The sequence below is a fragment of the Vicugna pacos genome, chromosome 16, assembly GCF_048564905.1.
Source record: "Vicugna pacos chromosome 16, VicPac4, whole genome shotgun sequence".
NCBI lineage: Eukaryota > Metazoa > Chordata > Mammalia > Artiodactyla > Camelidae > Vicugna > Vicugna pacos.
This window is the reverse complement of record NC_133002.1, coordinates 10,370,643-10,394,065: the sequence shown is the minus strand read 5'-3', so window position 1 is coordinate 10,394,065 and position 23,423 is coordinate 10,370,643. Positions and strand designations below refer to the sequence as shown.

At 48.9% G+C, this 23,423-nt stretch overlaps 1 protein-coding gene across 1 annotated transcript in view; it reads left to right on the top strand.

Annotated features, from left to right (window-relative positions):
• Positions 1–23,423, top strand: part of PITPNM3 (PITPNM family member 3) — an 83,552-nt gene that overhangs the window by 8,849 nt on the left and 51,280 nt on the right. The window contains exons 2-3 of the mRNA XM_072940601.1: positions 7,957–8,052; positions 17,987–18,094. Coding sequence (XP_072796702.1) covers positions 7,957–8,052; positions 17,987–18,094 — 204 coding nt within the window. The remainder of the gene's footprint in view (positions 1–7,956; positions 8,053–17,986; positions 18,095–23,423) is intronic.

Here is a 23,423-nt window from a genome sequence, read left to right as displayed (position 1 = left end):
CGGAGCCCAGACTAGTGGGTGGAATTGGTTTGGAGACAGAGTGGGTTCTGGCCTTACGTAGCTTAAGTTCTGGGGAGCAGACAAGACAGCCCCAGGGAACCGCGCTGGCAGACAGGGGAGGAGGGTCAGCTGAGCCCTGGGACCAGCCTCAAGAGTGTTAGGGGGTCGGCGCCTCCGGCCTCAGGATGGAAGGACAGTTCCCGGTCTGCCCCCTGGGCTCCCATTCCAGGGCCCTGAGGAGGAGACGGCCCACCCTTGGGAGCTTCCACGTGTGAAAAGACCAAAGAAAGGCCCAGGGAATATCATGATTTATTTATTTCATTTAACAAACCCTTTTATAGCACTGAGTGCCAGGCCTTCTGCCAAACCTTTTTCAACCTTTTTCAAATATTCATTCATGCAATCTTCATGGCATCCCCATGGAAGGAATATTATTACCCCCATTTGACAGAGGAGGAAACTGAGGCACAGAGTGCTGTACCCGCGTTTTCTGGGGTCACCATTTGAGAGGTGGCAGCGCTGGGATTTGAACCAGCCCCAAGGGGGAGTGGGTGGGACAGAGAGTGAGGAGGAAGGGGAGTGGGAGGGAGAAGGGGGACATTTAGAGTCACCTGCCGGCCTGTGAGAGCCTCACCAGACTCAACGCATCCCTCGCTCAGTGTGCTGTGTGTGGACAGGCCCTGGGACCCCAGGTTAGAACTGAGGGGCAGGGAGCTGTGATTCTAAATGTGTGTGTGTGTCTGTGTCTGTATCTGTGTGTCTGTCTGTCTGTGTGGGCCACATTTGGGCTCCGGCTCTACGTGTCCAGGGTGCTCCCACTGCCCATGGGGAGTCTGGCGGCGGGATTATTTCCGCAGCATTGATGTCAGGAGTTGGACTCAAATGCTTGTGCCTGTGTGTGTGTGTGTGTGACAGAGGAGACAGAGATAGGAGATAGGGGCCCCACCTGAATGAGTCCACAGCTGAGCCCTTTCCTCCCCCAGACCTCCTCCTCTCCTGAGGCACAGACTGCTTGAATCCAGCGGACCTGCCAGGCTGTGGTTTCAGATGCAGCCTCAGGTGGGACTGGGCACAGGAGCTGTGGCCACGGTGACGGGCGGCAGGCTCAGCGCCCGGCAGCCCACCTCGGCCACCTCAGGCTCCCAGGAGGTCTGGAAACAGGCAGGTGTTACTTGAACACCCGCAGGGCCGTGGCTGTCGCAGCCGACGCCCGTGTTCCCTCTCTTGTTCTGATGAGCCAGACTTTTTACCCTGGAGGAGAAAGTTCTAGGTCCAGCGTCTCTTGGAAATGGCCGGATTGCTTTGACCATTTTGACATGTCTCTCCTCCTTCCCATCCTGCCCCAGCACGGCCAGCTCTGCCCATACTTCCTTAAGCTCAGCTCGTGCTGCCTCCCCCAGGTAGGCCTCCGGGTCCTTCAGCCTTTGGGACCTGCCGTCCACACCTATGGGATGCAGTGGGTGTGATATGTAGCCCAGGGGCCAGGCTGCCCGCCCTCTTTTGTCCTGCACCCGGTGCAGGGCCGGTGCAGGGCTGGTGCAGGGCCGGTGCAGGGCTGGTGCAGGGCTGGGCCCATCAGCTCTGCCCCCAGTTCCTTCCTCCCGGGCACCATCTGGCCGAGGAAGAGTCGGCCAGTGCCTGCCTCCCTCCCTTCACTGTGCCAGGGATTTCAGTGAAACATGTGCATGTTCCTTTTCACAGTCTTTTTCATTATAGGCTATTATAAAGTACTGATTATAGTTCCCTGTGCTATATCTACAGTAGGACCTTGTTGTTTATCTATTTTTTGTATAGTAGTTAGTACCTGCAAACCCCAAGCTCCTAATTTATCCCTCCCCACCTCCTTCCCCTCCCCTGGTAACCAGAAGGTTGTTTTCTATGTCTGTGAGTCTGTCTCTAGCTTTGTAAATAAGTTCATTTGTGTTTGTTTGTTTTGCTTAACATGATCCATTTTATAGGGTCTTTTTCACCCAAGGGTAGATAACCAAGATCCCCCCACATGCCCACGTCTGAGAGTGGGGGGGGGACTGCAGCAGGTTTAAACAGACTTATAGGGTATATGTAAAAACCAGGGCAGGTGTGCTACAAAGAAGATGACAGTAAACAAGATCAAGGATGCCTTTGGAAAGGAAATCAACGGTAGGTTTTGACCACAAAGGAGAGTCAGCAGTCAGGTGAAGGGTCCATCTGAAGGAGGAACAAGTGCTGGTCCAGCGTTTAGAACTCAAAGAGGTGACAGAGTTCTTTGGATGCTGGGGGCCTCGCCCTCATCATCAGCGCCCGGTGGATGTACAGATGCACGTGCTCGTGCCGGTCTGTTCCTTAGGCTGTAATTACACTGTAACAGACACTGGAGGAAGGAGGGCCTGGTGGGAGGAAGGGAGTGGTTTCAGTTTCTTCAGAGCACTTTCTGTTGTTGAGATTATCTTTGCTGTTTCCTTGTACCAGGTCTGCTTCCTCTGTCCCCCCGAAGAGTGTCAGATTTGGGGGCCCCCACCCTGTCCTTCTTTTTCACCTCGGTGCCCCCAGCACCTAACACACTGCCTGCGGGATGGGCAGCTCCCTTTGACACCCAGAAGCCCCTTCCCTCTCTGCCCACCTCTAGCTGGGAGAGCATCTCCCTCAAATGGAGCTGAACTGGCCTCTCTGGCGCCTTGCCCTCTGCCGGGTTCTCCCTGCTGGGATTCCCACGAAGGCCAACCTATCACACGTTCTATGGGTGTTACCGTGCCCTAGGATGATGGTGGCCGGCAAGGATGGATGCAGTGGGGGTGGTGAGGGAGAGACAAATTCTAGAGCTCTCTTTTCTGCAGGCTCTGGCACATGCGGTTTGTGAGGGGGAGGTAGGCAGAAGTGTCCTTGCCTTTCTTTGTTTCTGGGTGGAGTGTGTACTGCACAGAAATGAGACCCACCATAACCAGGAACTTCTTGACGAACCCTCCCTATTCAAACTCAGGAACCAACTAGGCGCAGACACATCTTCAGATGAACCCATCACTACTTCAATTCTTGCTGCTCACCACCCAAAACTCAGAACCGAATAGATGAGGCTAATATGACTGCCTTTACTATCCAGATTCTTGCTTTCTTAGAAATGGAATGGATTTGGACAGCAAGGGATATTTGCACATTAATATAGTATGTATGATAGTTTTTATACCTTTAGTATCTGTTGATTGAGAGAATATATAAAATTAATGTACATTCAATAAGAGTGTTAAGTGATTATATTTTTTGAAGCACAGAAATCTTCACATCATTTGATTTATACCTAAGCACATTTTATTTTATTTTATCTTATTTTAATGCTGTTGTAAATGGTATTGTTTTTCTTATTTTATTTTATTTATATTTATTTATTTAATTGAAGTACAGTCAGTTACAATGTGTCAGTCTTTGGTGTACAGCGCAGTATTGTTTTTCAAATTTCAAATTCCAGTTGTTCATTGCTGACATACAGGAGTGCAACTGACTTTTGTATATTGATCTATTTATCTTGTATCCTGTGATCATGCTATATCCAATTATTAGTTCCAGTAGGTTCTTTTTTATAGATTTTGTAGAGTTTTTTTTTCTTTTTTTTTTTGTGTGTGGGTGGGTAATTAGGTTTATTTATTTATTTTATTGGAGGTACTGGGTATTGAACCCAGGACCTCATGCATGCTAAGCACACACTCTACCACTGAGCTATACCCTCCCACCGAGTTTTTATTTTCTAGATAAGCATGCTATCTGAGAACAAAAGCGGTTTTATTTTTTTCTTTTCAATATGCATACCTTTTATTTCTTTTTCTTGTCTTATTGCACTAGCTAGAACTTTCTCCACATACATTTGAGAAACAGTCCCATATCCATGTTAGAAATATTCAGTTATAGTGTATCTGGATTCTCAAACTCCCTTGCAGTAAATCCAGGGTCCATGGTAGGAAATTACTGATCTGCCTGTCATGCTGTTCACCCTGGTGGGTGAGAATCATAACCTTAGAGGGTCCCCACAGGGAGTGTCGGGCAGACGCAGCTTTGTGTCTAGAAGTGACTCCCAGCTCAGTGTTCCCTGTGGCCTCTGCCTTTTCTGTGTCTCAGAAGTGCTTCTTGCCTGGCTCTAAGCCATGGAGCTCAAGCTGGGTGTGTGTTTGGGAGTTTGTGGTGGGTGGGGCAGGAGGGACAGGCAGGAGGGCTGTGTTTCTGGGCTGATCTGGGCTGGCCTCTCCCTTCAGGAAGAGTTTATGTTCTGGGATCTGGGCTCGGAGCAGGGAACAGTGCCAGCATCCTGCAGGGTGGCAGGGTGTGGTGAGCGGAGGCTGCAGCAGGTTCTCTGAGAACTGCAATGTGCGTTCTAGCCATGGCTGGGGGAATGCCTGCCTCCCACTGTTTCACTGACATCCACTGTGTGCCAGGAAGGCTCCTCAAACACCAGTCAGAGTTGACACATTTCAGGGGACAGTCTCTGTCAGCTTTCTCATTGCACAGATGGGGCATCTGAAAAAGAGGCATTGCTAATGCAAGAACCCAGGTCTCTCTGGAGACAGAACAAGTGTGCCTGGCGGCCAGGGCTGAAGCCCTGGGAAGACTTACCCTGTATGCACAATAACTGTACGGTTTTCCACTGACTCTAAGATACAATCAGTTATAAGATGCACCATTATTTTATATACCTGGGAGAAAGACTAAACAATGCCACCTAAGTTATGATATGCCATCATGTAAGACACACGCTGATTTTAAAGATGTGGAAGTGTGAAAAAAATGTACATCTTAGAACTGATAAAATAAGATGAATTTATAAAATTAATAGTCATATGAAATTAAATGTGCAGTGTGAAAATTGAGTTTCCCCTGCCTCTTATCAAATTCTGCTCTATAGAGATAATGTCTGTTGACACATTGGTGCTGTCCTTCCAGAAATTTTAATGCACCTTTAAGTGTATTTATGTATTAATAATTATTTTTTATTAAACATTTTAATTAATTAATTAATTAATTAATTAATTTATTTATTTTAACATTTTTTATTGATTTATAATCATTTTACAACGTTGTGTCAAATTCCAGTGTTAAGCACAATTTTTCAGTCATTCATGGACATATACACACTCATTGTCACATTTTTTTCTGTGAGCTATCATAACATTTTGTGTATATTTCCCTGTGCTATACAGTGTAATCTTGTTTATCTATTCTACAATTTTGAAATCCCAGTCTATCCCTTCCCACCCTCCACCCCCCTGGTAACCACAAGTCTGTATTCTCTGTCTGTGAGTCTATTTCTGTCCTGTATTTATGCTTTGTTTTTGTTTGTTTGTTTGTTTTGTTTTTGTTTTTTAGATTCCACATATGAGCGATCTCATATGGTATTTTTCTTTCTCTTTCTGGCTTACTTCACTTAGAATGACATTCTCCAGGAGCATCCATGTTGCTGCAAATGGCATTATGTTGTCGGTTTTTATGGCTGAGTAGTATTCCATTGTATAAATATACCACATCTTCTTTATCCAGTCACCTGTTGATGGACATTTAGGCTGTTTCCATGTTTTGGCTATTGTAAATAGTGCTGCTATGAACATTGGGGTGCAGGTGTCATCCTGAAGTAGATTTCCTTCTGGATACAAGCCCAGGAGTGGGATTCCTGGGTCATATGGTAAGTCTATTCCTAGTCTTTTGAGGAATCTCCACACTGTTTTCCATAGTGGTTGCACCAAACTGCATTCCCACCAGCAGTGTAGGAGGGTTCCCCTTTCTCCACAGCCTCTCCAGCATTTGTCATTTGTGGATTTTTGAATGACGGCCATTCTGACTGGTGTGAGGTGATACCTCATTGTAGTTTTGATTTGCATTTCTCTGATAATTAGTGATATTGAGCATTTTTTCATGTGCTTTTTGATCATTTGTATGTCTTCCTTGGAGAATTGCTTGTTTAGGTCTTCTGCCCATTTTTGGATTGGGTTGTTTATTTTTTTCTTATTTTTTAAATGGAGGTACTGGGCATTGAACCCAGGGCCACAAGCATGCTGAGCATGTGCTCTACCAGTGAGCTCTACCCTCCCCTACCGTAATAATTATTGTTGTGGGCACTTGCTATATTCTGGGCCCTGGGCTAAGCGCTTTGATGCATTTTATTTCATCTTTACAGTAAGCTCATGTGGCAGGTAGGAGCTGTCCTCTTTAGCTGAGGAAACAGAGGCACAGAGAGGTGACAGGACTCACCTGACATCACACAGCTTCTAAGAGGCGAGAGCCTGAGCTTGAATCCAGGCCTCTTCAGCCTACAAGCCTGAGCTCTTTACTAATGTGATGTGTGTATGGTATAAGAGTACCTTTCAAAAATGGGGTCAGAAGAAACATGCTGCTCTGGGACCCACGTGCATTTTTTTTCTCCTAACCATCCTCCGTGGGCATCTTTCCTTATCAGTACGTAAAGGGCTACATTATTTTTCTACCAGTTGCAAGGATTTCTCTTTGTGACTGTATATGTATGTATGTCTCTTTCCTTGTGGAAGGACACCGGGATTTCTTCCAATTCGTTGGTGTTACCAGAACACTGAGATGACCAACTATATATTTCCATCTTTGTGTACTTCTCTGATTATTTCCTTGGGAAAATTACGAGGTCAATTTTCTTCGAACACTTTTATGGTTTTAATTTTTATGATTAGATTGGAATCCATCTGCGATCACTAATATTCCCCATGTCTAGGGAGCAGGAGGAGGGGTTTCCTGATGTGCTGGACACCAGCTGGTTCCAAGAGAGTCCCCAAGTGTCCAGTAAAAATGGCTCAGAGAATGGAGGGCAGGGACAGAGGCTTCTGACCCAGCTCTGTCTCTGGCCTTCATCCCCTAGGTCCCAGGGCAGGAGGTGGCCTGGGGCTGAGTTCAGGGCAAGGGGCCATGTTCTCTGTGTTTATCAACTCCTGCCTGCTCCAGATAACCCCTCAGCCCCACGTCCTGACCTCTGCTAATGAAAAAGAATATGAAAATGAATATATGTATGTTCCTATATGGCTGAAACATTATGCTGTACACCAGAAATTGACAAAACATTGTAAACTGACTATACCTCAATAAAATATTTAAAAACAATAGTGGCTATTACTGAGCCTCCTAAGATACAGGTGCTGAGCACGCACTACTTCTGATCCTTCAAGCTTGGAATTGATGCTTGTCAATATTGTATAGATGGGGAAACTGAGGCTTCGGGCTGGAGAGGGAATGGCTGCGCAGGTTGTAAGTGGCAGAGACAGGGCAGAACTCAAGCTCAAGTCCCCCTTAGTTTGGGACTTCTTCCCCAGGGGAGGTCGCAGTCCTGGCCTGGGCTGCACGTGCTGTGTGCAGCAAATATCACCAGTGCCTGTCAGGATATCTGCTTCTCCCCTCCTCCACCCTCCTGAAGTCAGGTGTGGCCACGTGACTTGCTTTGGCCAATGACGTGTGCACAGAAACTTGTTGAGCGTAGGAAGACGCCTTCATGACTGGGCGTGACTTTCTGCCTTCTTCTCGCCTGCTCCAGGCGACCTTGATGTCTCTTTTTGAGTTGGTAACATGCAGCAGTGGCAGCTTTGAGTGACTGCCATAGCCAGGGTCCCCTTCCAACCGGGGTGTGAGTGAGAAATGAACTGCTGTTGTTTTGAGCAGTTTTAAGATCATTTATTAACATAGCAAAATCTATCTGATGCTTCCTGATGCACTGTGTCCCCTTGGCAACATCTCTTTACTATCTCCGGCCTCAGTTTTGGTGTGTGCAAAATGGGCACACTCATTCCTGCCCCGCTGAGCTATCTCAGAGAGGTATCTGGGGTTTAAATGAAAGCACAGTAGTGGGAGGACCCTGTGAGGTGCTGAGGAGAGGGCAGGGACGTGCAGGACGCTGACTAAACCTTGGTCCAGGGGCGGTCTGGGTTTACCTCCTTCATGCTAGGACACAGTCTCAAGCCTGGCTAACGGGTGTGTTTCCTTTGACAGGTGGCCCTCCCCCGGGCGGTGGTGCCCCCTGGCACCTTCGAAATGTCCTCAGCGACTCAGTGGAGAGTTCTGATGATGAATTCTTTGATGCTAGAGGTGAGTGAATCCCATCCGGCCATCATTGGCTGGGTGACCTTTTTAGAAGCCCCACGAAGGGGATCTCTGTTGGGAGTTAATATCTCTCCATTAAGACACTGTAGTTCCACATTTCATAATTTCACAGTCTGTGCATTCCCCAGTGGCTGGGGATCAGCATCCATTCATTCACTCTTTCAGATATTTGCTGAGTTCCTAATATACTCTAGTAAAAAAAAATAGGCATGGTCACTGCCCTCACCCGGCTTATAGTCTAGTGTGAGAAGCGAACATCAATTACACAAAGGGAAATACAATCACGAATGGGGAGTAATACTTTTGAGTCAAAAGCACCAGGTGTCAATAGAAAGAGTGAGGATGGGGGTACCTAATTTTGGGCAGGGAGGTCATTAACATCTCTGCAGAACCGAGGATAGGAGTGGGCTAGATGAAGAGTGGGAGAGAGAGCCTTAGACACAGCAGACAGGATGTTGTGGAGACAGGAAAGATGCGGCTTTCCAGGACTGAAGGAGACCCACGTGGTGGGGGAGAGGAGAGATGAAGCCTCGTGGGACCCAGGAGGCGACTTACAAGATCAGCCCGTAGATGGGAGGGGGAGCTGGAGTGGAGGTGGGGACCAGTTAGAAAGATTATTGCAGATGTTCAGGTGAGGTATGATGGAGGGCGAGGATATCAGTGTTGCTTCCCAGCGCTGGGTGCATCACCAGTACGCAGACACAGCATGAGGCACTATCTAAGTGAGGATGGAAAAACAGGAAGCATTGTAAGAATTGGAGAAGAAGGCACCAAACCTTGGAGAAGGTGGGCATGTCAGGCAGAGAGATCAAACTAAGCAAAGGCTCAGAGATGAGGAGCTGCAAGGCAGGTGGGGGGGACCTGTGGGAGATGGGGTCTGCTGGGAGAGAGGACCCTCACAGCCTTGCTTGCCTGGGCAGTGTGGGGGCGGCTGAGACGCACCAATGGCCTCCTCCCCAGCCCAGGAGGGCCTCCAGTTCTCACTTACTCTGAGAAGTCATCGTATCTGGGGGGTCGACTTACTCTTGACAGGGGGCCAGCTTTGAAATGCCTGGCTGAATGGGGTCTTTAAAGAGAAACAGCCCATAGGCTGGGAAGACATCTGGACCCAGAACAGGCCACTTGGGACAGGGCCTCAGCCATGCCATTGACTTTTGTTGTGATCTTGGGCAAGTCTCTCTCCATCTCTGGGCCTCAATTTCCCTATTAGCTCTGTGCCTCCGGGAGTGGAGATTAGATCCAATTTAAATGACTTCAGGGAAGCACAGAGGGGCGGCGGGATGCTGTTCCAGGCTGCGCCTCCTCCATTCTTGGCTCTGGGCGGAGAACCCCTTCCCTGATGCCAGCCCTAAACCAGCCCATTTGGGGCTTATTTCCTGTCTCAGATTGGCATCTGATTGGAGTGGCAGCCGGGGCTGACTTCCTCCATAGCAACTAACCCACAGTGTGACAACAACGGCTTCAGTATTTTGACGCTTAGAACACTTTCATTTAAAATATTTTTGCAGTTCAGCAGGGCTCCGCATTCCCAGATGACGAGGGTGGGTCGCTGCGGGAGGCAGCTGCGGGAGGTGCAGGTCAGCTCCAGCTCCAGCTCCGGCCCGAGGCGCCAGGTGGCAGCTTTCCTTTCGGGCAGCTGTGGATACAACCCGCTCCCCTCCCTGCGGACCCTCGGCTTTCGGTCCTCCACTCCCACGATCTCACCACTCTGTCTGCAGTTCCCAAATTGGCCTCGTCTCTCGCTCCTCTCTAATGGTGCCCCACTTTCTCTTCTCTCGCTTGGCCTCATCTCACTTCTGTCTTTCCTCCCATCCGCTGTCCCAGGATCCCAGACTCTCTCGTCCTTTGCCCTGCCTTCCACCTCTCAGCACTCCCTACTGGACCTCTGAACCTCGCATCTCTGCTCCCCACCTCCTACATCACATCTCTCAGAGCATCTGTAGTTCTCAGCCACACGATCCGCCCACAGGCTGCTGGAACCTTTAGTTCTGAGTTGCCAACTCCTCACCTCCTGTCTGTTCCATGCGGTTTCTCTGGACAAGGCCTTTGCCTATTTCCTTGGCTCTGAGCAATAAGAGGTGAAGCCATCCTCCTGCTCTGCTCCTAGGAACTGGCCCAGGCCCAACCCGGCCAGCTCTCTCAGCATCTGGGGCCAGGCTGCGGGTGTCCGATTTCTGGGCAAGCTCTGAAGGGTCACCTCCCATTTCTGTTCTCTAGCTGGACTGAGGCCTGACCCTAACCTGCGTGTCAGCTCTGACCCCACCTGTATCCTGCTACCTCCAGTCATGGTGGAACCACCTGGCTGGGTGTCAGAAATAGAGGCCAGATCATGGAAGGGACCTCCAAAGATCACATATCAAGGCTGGGGCAGAGGGACTGGAACCCGGGAGCTTAGTGTCCAGGACAGGCCTTTTTCTTTGACATATTACTGAAACTGGGACCCTCCTCCCTCCCTCTCTTCCTTAAGCTCCAGCCCATTGGCCCAGCACCGCGGTCTACCTGGTGGCATATGAGACTCTCATAGCTCATGGTCTGGTGCAGAGGGGAACTCTTACGCTCTGGGGGGCTCTGGGTGTATCTGCAAGGCACGGAAGGGACTTGGGGGCAGTCAGGCAGGAGGATGGTGCTATCTGGGTCCAATACAACCCTGGGCAAGATGCCAGCTTCCTGGGCCATGGCAGCAGGCTTGGGGCCTCCAGGTGGCTGGTGCCCCTGACTGGATGCTGCAGGGTGAGTGATGGAGTCTAGGCCCCCAGACTCAGCAGGGGTGCCATGCTCCGTCCTGTCAGTACAGTTAAAGGCTATCTGGGGAGTCACGGCCCAGTCTAGCAAGGCTGGATTGCAGAGTGACGGGAAACCCAGGGTGACCAAGAGGGGACAGTCCTCAAGCCCAGACCATGGCAGAGCTGGGGGGCCCTCAAGGTCTTGAGTTCAACACTCCCACCCCACTTGATAGCCTGGGAAACTGAGGCTGGAGAACTGGGAAACTGTTCAGGGTCACCAAAGAATCAGGCAGAGCAGAATTCAGACTCATTCATTCATTCTTTCCAGCATTTACTGAGCGTCTGTCCATCAGGTACCAGGCACTGTTCTAGGTGTAGGGGACATGGGGCAAGTGGACCCTGTCCTGGCCCCCATGGAGCTTAGTTGAGTGGTGATGGGTGGGAAGACAGTGTATAAGCAAGTGAGTCCTATCAATCATTTCCACGAAGCAAACAACACAAAGGAACAGACGCCTTGCCAAAGAAGGTAGAGGAACGGCGAACAATGAAAACTCGCTCAGCGCCATTAGTCATTAGGGAAACGCAAACCAAATGCATAATGAGATGCCACCTCATTCTTTTTAGAATGGCTGTTTGAGACAACTGGCCAGGATGTGGAGGAACTGGGAGTCTCACACTCTGTTGGCGGGGATGTCCAGTGGGACAGACGCTTTGGAAAACAGATCGCAGCTTCTTAAAAAGTTAGTCACAGTTAACTACCTTTCCACTCTAGGTGTTTACCCAAGAGGAAAGAAAACGTATGTCCTCTTAAAGACGTGTCCCTTAGCCGCTTTCTTGAGGATAGCCCCAAAGTGACAACAACTCAAATGTCCACCAATGGGTGAATAATAAACAAATTGTGGGGCCTCAGTATTCGCGAAACAGCACTCAGCGATAAGGAGGAATGAACTGATCCCCACAGCAATGGGGATGAATCTCAAAGTAATCATGCTGAGTGAAAGGAGTCAGGCTGAGAAAGAGGGCACACTATGATTCCATTTGTAGAAAACTCTAGAAAGCGCGGACGAGCCTGTAGCGACCAGAATGGATCCGTGGTTGCCTGGTAGGTGGGAGGGAGGGATCACAAGGACAAGGGGAAATTTCCCAGGGCGACGGATAGGTGACCGCTGTCTTGCCTGGGCTGATGGCTTCATGGGTGTGCACGTGTGTCACAACCTATCAACATTTAAGTGTCAAAATGTTTTAAATATGTGTAGTTTATTGAATGTCAGTTATAGCTCCGGAATGCTATGAAGTTAAAATGGAGATTCTCCTCCTGGTATACTATAATGGTCTGTGATAGAGTGACTGGGTGAGGAGGAGGCCCCCAAAGGATGTGGCCCTGAGCTGAGAGCTGAATAAAAAGAAATGAGCTGTGTGAGGATCTGGGGGAACAGTGTTCTGGACAGTGGGAACAGCCAGTGCAAAGCTTTTATGGGAGGAGTAGGTAGGAAGGCCGGTGTGTTGAGCGTGAGCAGTGGAGCACGGGCCTGACCCAGTAGCCTCCAGCTCTGCTTCCCTGCCCAGGCTCTGCGGTGACCCTGGGTCCCCCTGCCCCCGTTCCAGGAGGCCAGAGACTCAGAACTGAGAATCTCTGGTGCAGGATGGACCTGTAAAATCAAAACATGCCCAGACCTTGAGTGAATGAGCTTTCACTGCAGGTGATGAAAATTGCTGGGTGACAGGTGGTCTGGCCAGAAACCATGCGTAAGAAGAACTCAGTAGACCAAGGAGGGACAGCCCAGATTTCATCTGGTCTCTCGCCATGAAATGCTGAATTCTAGAGAGAAAACGAAAATCTCTTTGGGCATCACCATGCCTAGAAGGATGCAGGTTGGGGCTACGATGGCATCAGATACATTTATCTGGGCTGTGTCAAGCTCATGACCTGTTTCTGTAGCAAAATGTATGTCTCCATTTAGAAAATATGAAGTGCATCCTTAACTTTAACCTTCTATTCAGATGCAACAAGCCGTCCAGTTAGAGAGTCTTAAAAGCCACCAAACGTCTGGGTACAAACCGAGGCTCTTACCGTGACCTGTGGAAGATAGTGTCAAATGGGAAAGGCCTTGAGCCCCCAGGCGGGAGACCTGAATTCTTGGCCCAGCCCTGCGCCTGAGGTGCTGTGTGACCCTGGGCCAGCTGTGTGGCTCTGCGTCTAGAAGATGAGGATGGGGACCTGACCTTGAAGGCTCCTTCTGGCTCTGAACTTTCCAGGAGGCGCCTAGTTGGCCTCGTTGGCCACAGCGCCCAGGCTCATTCCTGACTTTCATGGGAAATATTTATTTTCTTTTGGCTTCCCCCCAAAATCTAATTTACAAGCCCCTTTCCCAGCTGTGAATTTGCATGGCAGGCCAGGCGCTGACACTTGCAGGGGGACAAGCTGGCTGGGCTGGAGGTGAGAATGGGAATGGGGTGGGAGTGGAGCCAGGGTTTGTTTTCAGGGCACATCTGGCCCCAGAGAGCAGATCAGGGGGGCTCCCTCCCTCGGCGGGGAGAGGGAAGTTCTGGGTGGGAAACTGGAAGTTTCTGCCTTTCTGCCCTTTGCTATGTGTTCTGTGTCCTCCGTTCTCTCTCTGTCTCTGTGACCAGCACTGGCTGACCCTCCCCTTCCCCCACCTGTCAGGAGGCTGGGGCCAAGGAGCTGGACCGTGTTTCACGGAGACGTGGCTCGTTGCTCTAACTCCCTGATTTTTCACGGTGCGGGGATAAATCATCCCACTTTACAAAGGCTCTAAGGTGGGGTTGGGTCTCATACGGAGTAAGGGGCACAGCCTAGGTCTCTCCCCTGTCCGGGCTTTTACTGCAATCACCCAACTTCCAGGGTGGGAAGGGGGGTCCAATCCCAAAGGAAGAGAGGGAGAGGAGGGGAAAGCTGCAGGTCATCTGGGGTCAGAGGACCCAGGTTTTCTCGCGGTTGGGCCCCTGACTGGCCACTGTCTGACCTCAGGCTGTCTCTGGGTCCCTCCTCTGGAGCACGGTAGGGGTCTGGTTTTGTCTTGTGGGTGGAGTGGAGGATGTCGCTGTGGGCAGCTGGGCAAAAGAGCCCTTGCAGAAGCAAAGCACAGGTGTGTGGCTGACCCCTGACCCCCTCTCATCGGGAGAGGGGAAGTGAAGAAGCAGAGGCAGAGGAGCCAGCCCCAAAGGCTTCTGGGAATGAGCCGAGTAGGGCCCCCTATGTGATGAAGAGAGGGTGGTGGGCTGGCCGTGGAGGGGGATGGGGCATGCATTAAACAGCCAGGGCAGTTTAGCGATCTTGAGTCCCAGAGCAACGCGTATCTAGGTCCCTCGAAAGACTGGTTTGTGGGCCCGAGGCAAGGAGAGAGATGGCAGGGACTGGACCAGCTGCCAGCAGGTGACCGAGCCCCCGGCTCCGTGAGCTGGAGATGAAGCCTACCTGGCCTGGGACAGGGGTCCCTGTTCCGAAGTCCTTGGGCCCAGCAGACACAGAGGCCCCAAGGTAGGAAGAAAGGCTTTCCCTATGACACTGGAGAGGGTGCTTCTGGGGGTGTATCCAGGCTCTGGTCAGGCTCGGAGTTGGTCTGGGGTCGAGGCCAGGGTGGTGGTACTGGTGGGTGAGGCTCAGCCTGGCCTCTGGACCGGGCAGGGACCGGGGCTCAGCAGGGACGAAGCAGATGCCAAAACTGTGTCCACACCAGAGGTCACCGGGGCTGAGAATTGGCACGTGGGGAACAGTCACCAGAAGTCGAAAAGCAAAAATCAATAACCAGGACATTATCCAAATAAGCCCTTGCGGCCTTGCGTGCTCTGCTGAGGGGAAGGAGGGCAGGGCTCAGAACTGAGGCGCCAGGCTTTCCCAACTGCTGCTTCCATGTGTGCGTGTGTGCGCGTGCACACATGCCCACTGCCATTCACAGGACAAGTTCATTGTAGCCAGAGTGAAGATCTGAAGGCTGAGTGTTGAGAACAGGGACAGAGGAGCGGCCCAGAGCAGGAGAGGAAGCTTGTCTTCGAGGTAGGGGGTGGGGGAGCATCTGGAGAGATGGGGATGGGGTGGGGGTGGGGGGCACAGAGCACAAGAAAGCAGAGAGGGAGAGAGAGCAAGAAAGACTCAAAGAGGCTGGGAGAGAGGGATACAGACACACACAGACACAGACGGAAGCACACCAGGAGAGACCCAGAGAGAGCTGAAAGAGGGACAGTGTCCTAGGAGGAGACAGCCATCAGAGAGAGTAAGAAAGGCCTGCAGGGATGGGGAGACCCGGGGGTAGGCACCCAGAGAAAGAAGGAGAAACCCAGAGAGGGAGAGAGATCAAGAAAGAGACCCCCCCCCCCAAGAGAGAGGAGAAAGGCAGGTTCTGGGATAAAGACAGAGCAAGAGCGAAGAGAAAGGGAGCTTGATCGAGGCCCAGAGGGAGAGGCAGACGAGGCAGAGAGCCTGAGACAGAGAAGCACAAGGATCAATGGAAAGGCACCTAGTCTGAATGGGACAAGGACAGAGACACATTTCCTAGAAAGATAGAAGACCAAGAGGGAAAGATGGAGGCGGGCCATGCGGATGACTGGGAAGAGGGGAAAGATGCCGAGGGCTGTGCAGAAGTAGGCACGCGCAGACCGCAGAGCCCTGGGAGCCTGGGGTTCTGATGGCCATGCATACACCCTGGCATAGGGATGGTGCATTGCAGAAAAACTGGAAACTTGCATGTGTGAGCACTTGCTGCATGCCTGGCACTGGACCAGGAGCCCCGGCTCACTCATCTGATTGTGTCAATTTTCTATTGTGTTTTTTTCACAAAATGGAATTCCGACAGGATGGAAATTGTGTCTCACACTGCACACAGCAGGTGCTCAGGAATCCATTCATTGTAGAATGAATGTTAAATGAACAAGCAAACGACTGCATGCTTTGGTAACTGAGCCAGGGTACACAGTCATTCGAGGTGACCCTGACGACCCCACTCTGGAGCTGAGACAGAATGACACAGGGGCAGACAGCAGCATGACTGGTACTGAACGTGAGTGTGGGGCCACAACACCGCATGCTGTGGTGGTGGCGGCGGCGGTGGTACCGTCATCTTCATGTACTGTTATCCACATCCGTGTTCTTACTGTGTGCTTGTCATGCTTCTAGACACTTTACCTTCATTATCTCACATCTCATTTAGTCCTCACAGCAATCCTGTTCCACAGGCATTAGTATGATATCACATTATAGTCGAGGAAACTGAGGCTCATAAAGGGTAAGTTACTGTCCGAGGTCAGTACATCCAGGATGGAAAGGAGTCAATCTAACACCAGAATTGAACTCTTAACCCCTTGATGATTTTGCTCCCCCAAGAGTAATACTACCTGATATTTGCTTGTAGAATTTTGACTTCAGTAGCTTTTCCAAATTTATTATATTGTTGTCCTCATGAAAGCTTGCTAGGGAAGAGCTGGGAAACCAGAATTCTTCCATTTAAGAGATAAAAAAACAGGAACAATTGAGGGACATGTGCAAAGGCATGGGCTCACATGTAGCAGCTCAGGACTTGAACCCAGTCAGGGCTCTGCCCAGAACATGACGCTGCCTAGAGGTGTAAGCCGTGCCCAGACGGAACACACCAGGCTTAGGAAGTCATCGGAGTGTGTCTGATGCTGGCTGGAGCGCTGGGCAGCCAAGACAGGATGTCCAGGGCAGGCCACCAGCAGGGAAGGACTTTAGGACTCTTGAAATAGTATCTGGGTTTAAATCCTGGCTCTAGCCAGTGACCTTGGGCAAGTTTCTGAACTATTTCGTGCTTCAGTCTCCTTGTTTATAAAACTGAGGTAATAATAATTGTACATTGTTAGTATTGTTGTGAGAACTAAATGAATTAATATTTGTAAAGGACTTACAACGATCTCAGTGCCTATTAAGGATCTGATAAATGTTGTTAAATAGATCAAAATAAGTAAATCAAAGAAGGCAGGAGGAGCTGTCCCAGCTGGAAATGGGGTCTGGATGATTGAGCTCGAGTGATTCAGAACTCTGGACAGCTCCCCCAAGCTTCAGCTCCACCATATTGGTTCCATCTGCTCTGTAAAGATCTTTGGCAGTGAGTGAAATGGGTCTTATCCCTTTATTATCGGTTAGGATAAGCTTGGGGATTCTCCTCACCACCCTTTAGTGTCTGTTCTATGAGAAAAGGCACAAAGTTCTTCATCAGGAAGGCCTGTCTTAGTCTTTATAGAGAGAGGGGAGGCATTCCTGTGGGTTTGTGCCTGAGAAAATGTCCCTTTCTGAGATGAGGGACTGCACCAGATGTGTGTAGTTGATGTACGGGACCCAGGGGCTTGTGTTCAGTGTGTTTAGAGAATATGGTCTCACCAATCCCTTGCAGACTCTTGAAATAGTATATCTGGGTTTAAATCCTGGATCTAGCCAGTGACCTTGGGCAAGTTACTGAACTATTTCATGCTTTAGTCTCCTTCACTAAGCTCAGACTGAAAAAGGGCAAGGATAGAGACAGGGCTGAGGGGAGAACAGGAGGAGAATGGAGGCATTAAGAAGTTCATAAGGTTGAGATGTGGGCTAAGGGTTCCATACAGCTCAAGGCTTACTTAGAGACAGAAGCCTTCTCTCCCAGTTACTGTAGAGCTCCTGCTACACTCAAACCCTGGTCTGCTCAAATACTGATGGCAACCCATTTCTCATGTGAACGAGTAACCTTAATGTCTGTCATCTATGCACCAAGAACTTTATGTTTATTATCTCATTTAATTTGCACAACAACTCTGTGAGTTAGACATTGCCAGTCCTATCTGACTGATGGGAAGAGGAGGCTCAGAGAAGTCAAGTAACTTACCCAAAGGAAAACTGCTACCAGGTGGCAAGGCTTTGCTTTTTCTTTCCAGACACACTGCTTTTCAAGAAATGCCACTCAGAGTGCTAGGAATGGAGCCTTCTGTGAGTTTTCAGCCTCTCTCACGACTGTTCCCTCATTACTCTCTTTTGCTGTAACACGTGGAGGCCCAGGAGGGTACAACAACAGTGCCTTCTTGCAACGAAGAGTTCCTGAATGTCTTCTCCCTGACTGTACCTACAGACTCTTTTAAAAGTTGAACTCTACCTCAACTCAAAGGAAGAAATAAACACTTTTTGAGATACAAGCTCCTCTTAGGGGTTCCTCTACACAGCCCTGCCTGCTCATGCTCAGCTCTGCTTCTTCCCACAGAGGAGATGGCTGAAGGGAAGAACGCCATCCTCATCGGGATGAGCCAGTGGAATTCAAATGACCTGGTGGAACAGATGGAGACCATGGGGAAACTGGAGGAACATCAAGGTAAGATTCTGCTTCTCTCCTGACTGTGTGTGTATGTATGTGTAATGCAGGGGATGTGGAAGTGCTGGCAATTTCGTGCTAGAACGCAGGTCTTCTAGGAAGAGCCTTCTGTCTGGGGAACTCTCCTCCTTGAGTCTACAACCCCTGAATTCTGTGACCTTCACGAACCCTTATGGGGATGTCCCTGGGGTTTTCTGTGGCAGAAAAGCTCTAACATACTTCAACAGAGCTTTCTTTGTTCATAGGATGACCACTTAGGAGCATGGGTACTTAAGGGCAGGTGGCGGGGTCCAAGCTCCTTGGACGGCCAGGCCTATGGCATTGGAATCTGCGACTGGAGGAGTCTTTGAGGATGGGCAGCTGTTGGGGTTGTCCCTCCCTTTGGTTGTTGGAGGAGTATGTGCCTGGGGATTAATTCAGAGGAGAGTTTTGACCAGGAACTTAATCAGCAGACAAAGCTGGTATATCCTTCTAGGCAGCCATCCTTCTGTCCAGTTGACCATTTTGCATCATAAACAGAAGGTTCATTGAGCACCTGCTATGTGTAAGTGCTTAGTAGGAGGGACCGAAGGTGATTTAACTGAGGCTTCCATCTTGTGATGTGTAAACACAGTGTAAGTCAAAATGTAAGAGGGTCAGACTTAAGCTCCTGGTTGTTGGACCCAGAGGGGAGAGGCATGAATTTTAGAAGGAGGCAGGAGAAGGGGGCTTAAGGTAGCATTCTTGACAATGAACCTATGGAGCCAGGCTTTAGAAGGCAAGTGGAGGATGGAACCAAGGAGCTCATAAAATCTGAGATGACATATGGGGAACTGGAGGCTCAGAGAAGGGCTGTGCTTGATTAAGTTCACACAGGAGGAAGGAGCAGAGCTAGGGCTAAACCCTACTCAGGATCAGGGTGCCTCTGCCCCTGCTACCCTGAGGCCAGCCTTTTCTACCTCTCCTCCTCACCCCATATACCACCCTTCCTACTTTCCCTCTTCCTCCACTCCTCCTTTCCTTCCTTTCTTGTCCCTGTCATTCCTCGGTCATGGTCTGAGCCAGGCTACCTATCGGGAAGTGTTCAGTGAGACGGTCCTGGCCCAGCCAAGAGAATGACCGTCCTGGTGCTGGCCACCTTGCTGGTGGCTGTCTGGCCCCGGCACCTGTTCCTTTTCTCACCACCCCTCCTCTATCCCTTCCTCCTTGGTTCAGAGCCCTCCCCAGATCAGACTGCCCATCCTAAGAAATGGACAGGCCTGGGATGACTGCTCCATTTTACAAACAAGGGACCCAAGGCTCAGAGAAGCTACATCTTGTCCAAGGTCCTCCAAGCTGGGGGCAGCATCACACTCAGATCTCTCGTCTCCTGATTCCCAGACCAGGGCTTTACCTCCCACATTTGACTGAGATTAGGCGCAGTTCTGAGCTCCTGCAAAGTCAGGTCCAGAGTCTTAAAAGGCCAGGCCTTCCTGGGCCACTGTCATGTTCACAGAAAGGGTGGGCTCTGAGTCTGATCCCCAAGACCAGTCCAGAGATGATTCCCCAGTCTTCACCATGACACATCTGCAGATGGACCTTTTGTCTGCTCTTTGCTTCACCCCAGGAACTCAGAGAGGACTGAGAAGGGGTCATGGACTCCAAATGCTTCCCCAGAACCCTGCCTGGTAGCTATGAAAAGACAAACCCAGACTCATACTCACCACGCATCTGGCCATCCCCTCCCATCCCAACCCCCGCTTGGCTGCTGAAGAATTGTGACTCAGACAAAGTCTGAGCGAAGGAGATGGCAGTGAGAAGCAGTGCGAGCTGGGAGGGCAGGGGAGGAGGAAGCAGAGGGAGGTCGATGGGAAAGGCTGAAAAAGCAGCTTTGGAGGCTAGAGGTCTGGATTTGAACGTTGGCCCTGCCACTCAGTGGCTCTGTACCCAGGAAAGTCACATCACCTCTCTGAGCCTCAGTTTCTTCATCTGCAGAATGGGGCTAGTACACAAGGTGTAAACATTAAATGAGTTGATGTTTTCAAAGTGCATTCAGTGACAGGTCATCATAACACGAGAAGAGGGAAAGAAGTGAGAAAGATCTTGCTCAAGGACAGTCCTAACAAACACTTCATGGTGCTCACAAGAGGCTGAATTAGAGGCAGTTCCTCACCTGAGTTTGAGAATTGATGCTGTCTCCTACCAGTACACAATGGGGAGCAGAAGGGGGTGAGGAAGAGGAAACCAGCTGTGTTTCTGGCTCCTTCCGAGTCCCATTCCCCTGCGGATTCATGATGTGAATTCCCACAACCCAGCAGAACACACCCACCAATTCCATTCTTTCCACCTGTTACTGATGGAGCCATGACATGGGCTCAACCCAAGGTGGGGGGGAAATAGAGACAAGCAGGCTAGTCTTGTTGCCCTCCTAAGAGCTCCCAGCAGAGAGGAAGAGCATCTTAGCCATGGCCACAGGGTAATAAGACAGGCCTGAGGAAAGAGCCTCTGGGGGCTCTTCTGGGAACAGGAAGTTTTGACCACACTGTCTGGAAAAAGCTGCAATCAAAATTGGTGGTAGAGACAGGGCTCAACCCCTGTCTCCTCCAACCTCCCTGCCCTTAAAAGCAGGGCTCACTCCAGAGACCGCCCCTTTCATGGGCCACGCCTTGGCCAGTCACAGCTACCCTCGGTGATGACCCCCAAGTCCATCTCCAGCCAAGACCTTCCCCGGCCACACTCTAATTCTCAGGAGCCTCCTACTTGCCTTTCTCTGGACATCCTGAAACCTCTTCATGTTCTATAAGTTCCAAATGGAGCCAACCTTCTTTCTTCTTAATTATGTTTAACAGTCCATCTTTGATCTTGGTCATTGAAACATATGTTTCACGGGCACTTCCCGGCTGTTCTGGCATCTCTAGTTCTTGAAGGGGCTAATACTGGCGTGTGTGTGTGTGTCCATGCTCGCATGTTATCTGCACCTCATGGGTCTTCTTTCTTCATTGTTTATTGTGAATTCATCTTGGTCAACAACAACCCCCCTTTTCTTTTTTTATGGGAATCTTGTGTCCACCAGGTTGTGAAAATACCCTTCTAGAGACTGGTCTTGTGTTTCTGCTGGGCCTGAGAGTTTCCTCCATCTTGGACATCTTCTATGCTAAGTTGACAGCTTTGTGTTTCCATTCTGCAAGAGCCGGTGTAAATTTAGACCCCACACCCACAGGTGGCACAGGCTTAGGGTTTTAGTTACTCACGTGTGATTTTTTCTTTCCCACTGTCTGTGATGGTCTTTTTTGCTACTTTCCCAAAGGAGCTTTTTTGTTGTTGTTGTTTGTTTGTTTGAAGTTTCTTTATGGATGGAGCAGCCCTTCAAGGGTCCCACAAGGGGCGCTCCTCTCGTGCCTCACCTTCCACAGGCTGAGGCCGAGTCGGCCGAGTTAACAACAACGCTGTTCAGCCTCTAGCCCTGGAACATTTATCCATCTGACTCTTCCCTGGGCCTCCCTGATGTCAGCTTCTGCTTTTGTGTCTGGATGGTAGATCCCTCTTTGTTTCTGGTACTTGTGTATTATCCATTCTTTATTTTGAGCTTGGTTATATATTTACATTTTTTGGGATAATTTATTGCCCAGTATTTTAATGGAAAGGGATCCTTCAGCATCAGCTCAGTCCACTTTATTTATTATCATTATTTTTTTTTTTACAATTGCTTGTCTTATTATTTTTATTTGACATTTTAAAAAGTTTGGTAAAGTATATATAAGATAAAACTTACCATTTTAACTGCTTATAAGTATACTGTTTAGTGGCATTAAATATATTCACATTGTTGTTCAACCATCACTGCCATCCAGCTCCAAAACTTTTTTATCCTCCCAAACAGGAACTCTGTACCCAGTAAACACTAACTCCACATTTCCCTCTCCCTCCAGCCCCTGGTAACTGCCATTCTATCTTCTGTTTCTGTGATTTTGACCACTCTAGGTGCCTCATATGAATAGAATCATGCAGAATTTGTCTTTTGATGTCTGGCTTATTCACTGGGCACGTCTTCTAGGTTCATTCATGTTGTAACATGTGATAGCATTCTCTCCCTTTTTGAAGGCTAAGTAATATTCCATTGTATGTATCTACTATGTTTTGTTTATTCATTCATCTATTAATGGACATGTTTTCACCTTTTAGCTATTGTGAGTAATGCTACGAACACTAGTGTACAAATAACCATCTTATTTCTTGAATACATTCTTGTTGTAAACAGACAAACAAACCATGCTAGCAAACAAACAATACAAACAAAGACAAATAAACCGGTCTTCCTTATCTACTTCAACTGCAGACCTCACTTCAGAGTCTGTCAAGGTGGAGGGTATCATTCGAGAGATAGATCTGATTCGATGTCATTGCTGCAACTTAACTTTTTTTTTTTTTGCATTTAACAGTAGATTTAGGAGAGCTTTTCATATGAGTATTTGTAGATTTGACTCACTATTTTTACCTGTACTATAGTATTCTCTACAATAGATGTACTGTAATTTATTTAACAATTGTATAGTGACAGACATTGGAATTTTTCATTATTAAAACAATGATATGTGGATTAAGGGTATAAGCACTGAAAATTGTAATAGATACTGGGAACAGTTTTCCCAAAAGACTGTGCAAATGTATATTCACACCAACTGCGGGTTAGTAGCCGTTTCCCCGTGATGTTACCAGACTTGATATTCTCAGACTTTAAAACTGCACCTGGTTGTTGGGTGAAGATCTTTTCTTGTCTAGTCCTTACTTGATTGCTAATGAGATTGATCATTTTTTCATAAACGTGTTGACCAACCCTGTTTCCCTTTTTCTGAGTTTCTTGAACAGGCTTTTTGCTTGTCTTCTATTGAATTTTCTTTTTCTGATTTGTTTCCAGGAGTTCTTTATGTATATTCTGGATATAAATTATTTGTCTGCTATGTATTTGAAATATTTGTCTCTTGAATCCCAACACTTGGCTAAATTTTCTTATTAGTTCACTCTCTTGAGTTATTTTTAGGTAGAGTGTCAGCTTGTTTACAAATCTCCACAGTTATATCCTTGCCAGTGTTTACCCTGCTTACTTATTTTTCTTATTAAATTGCACTGCACAGGACCTCCAGATAGACGCTGAGTGGCAAGAGTAAGGCAGACTTTCTTGTCTGATGTCAGATGTGATATAATGCTGTAACCTCCCCCCTCCTCCTCCTCATTCTTGTCAGTTAAGTATGTTGAGGTATGATTTACATCTGTAACATGCACCCTTTTTAGTGTAGAGTTCTTACTGCTGCTCCTTAAATCCCATGCCTTCCTCTTTTCACTAGAATACCTCCTTAAGTAATTCTTTCAGAGA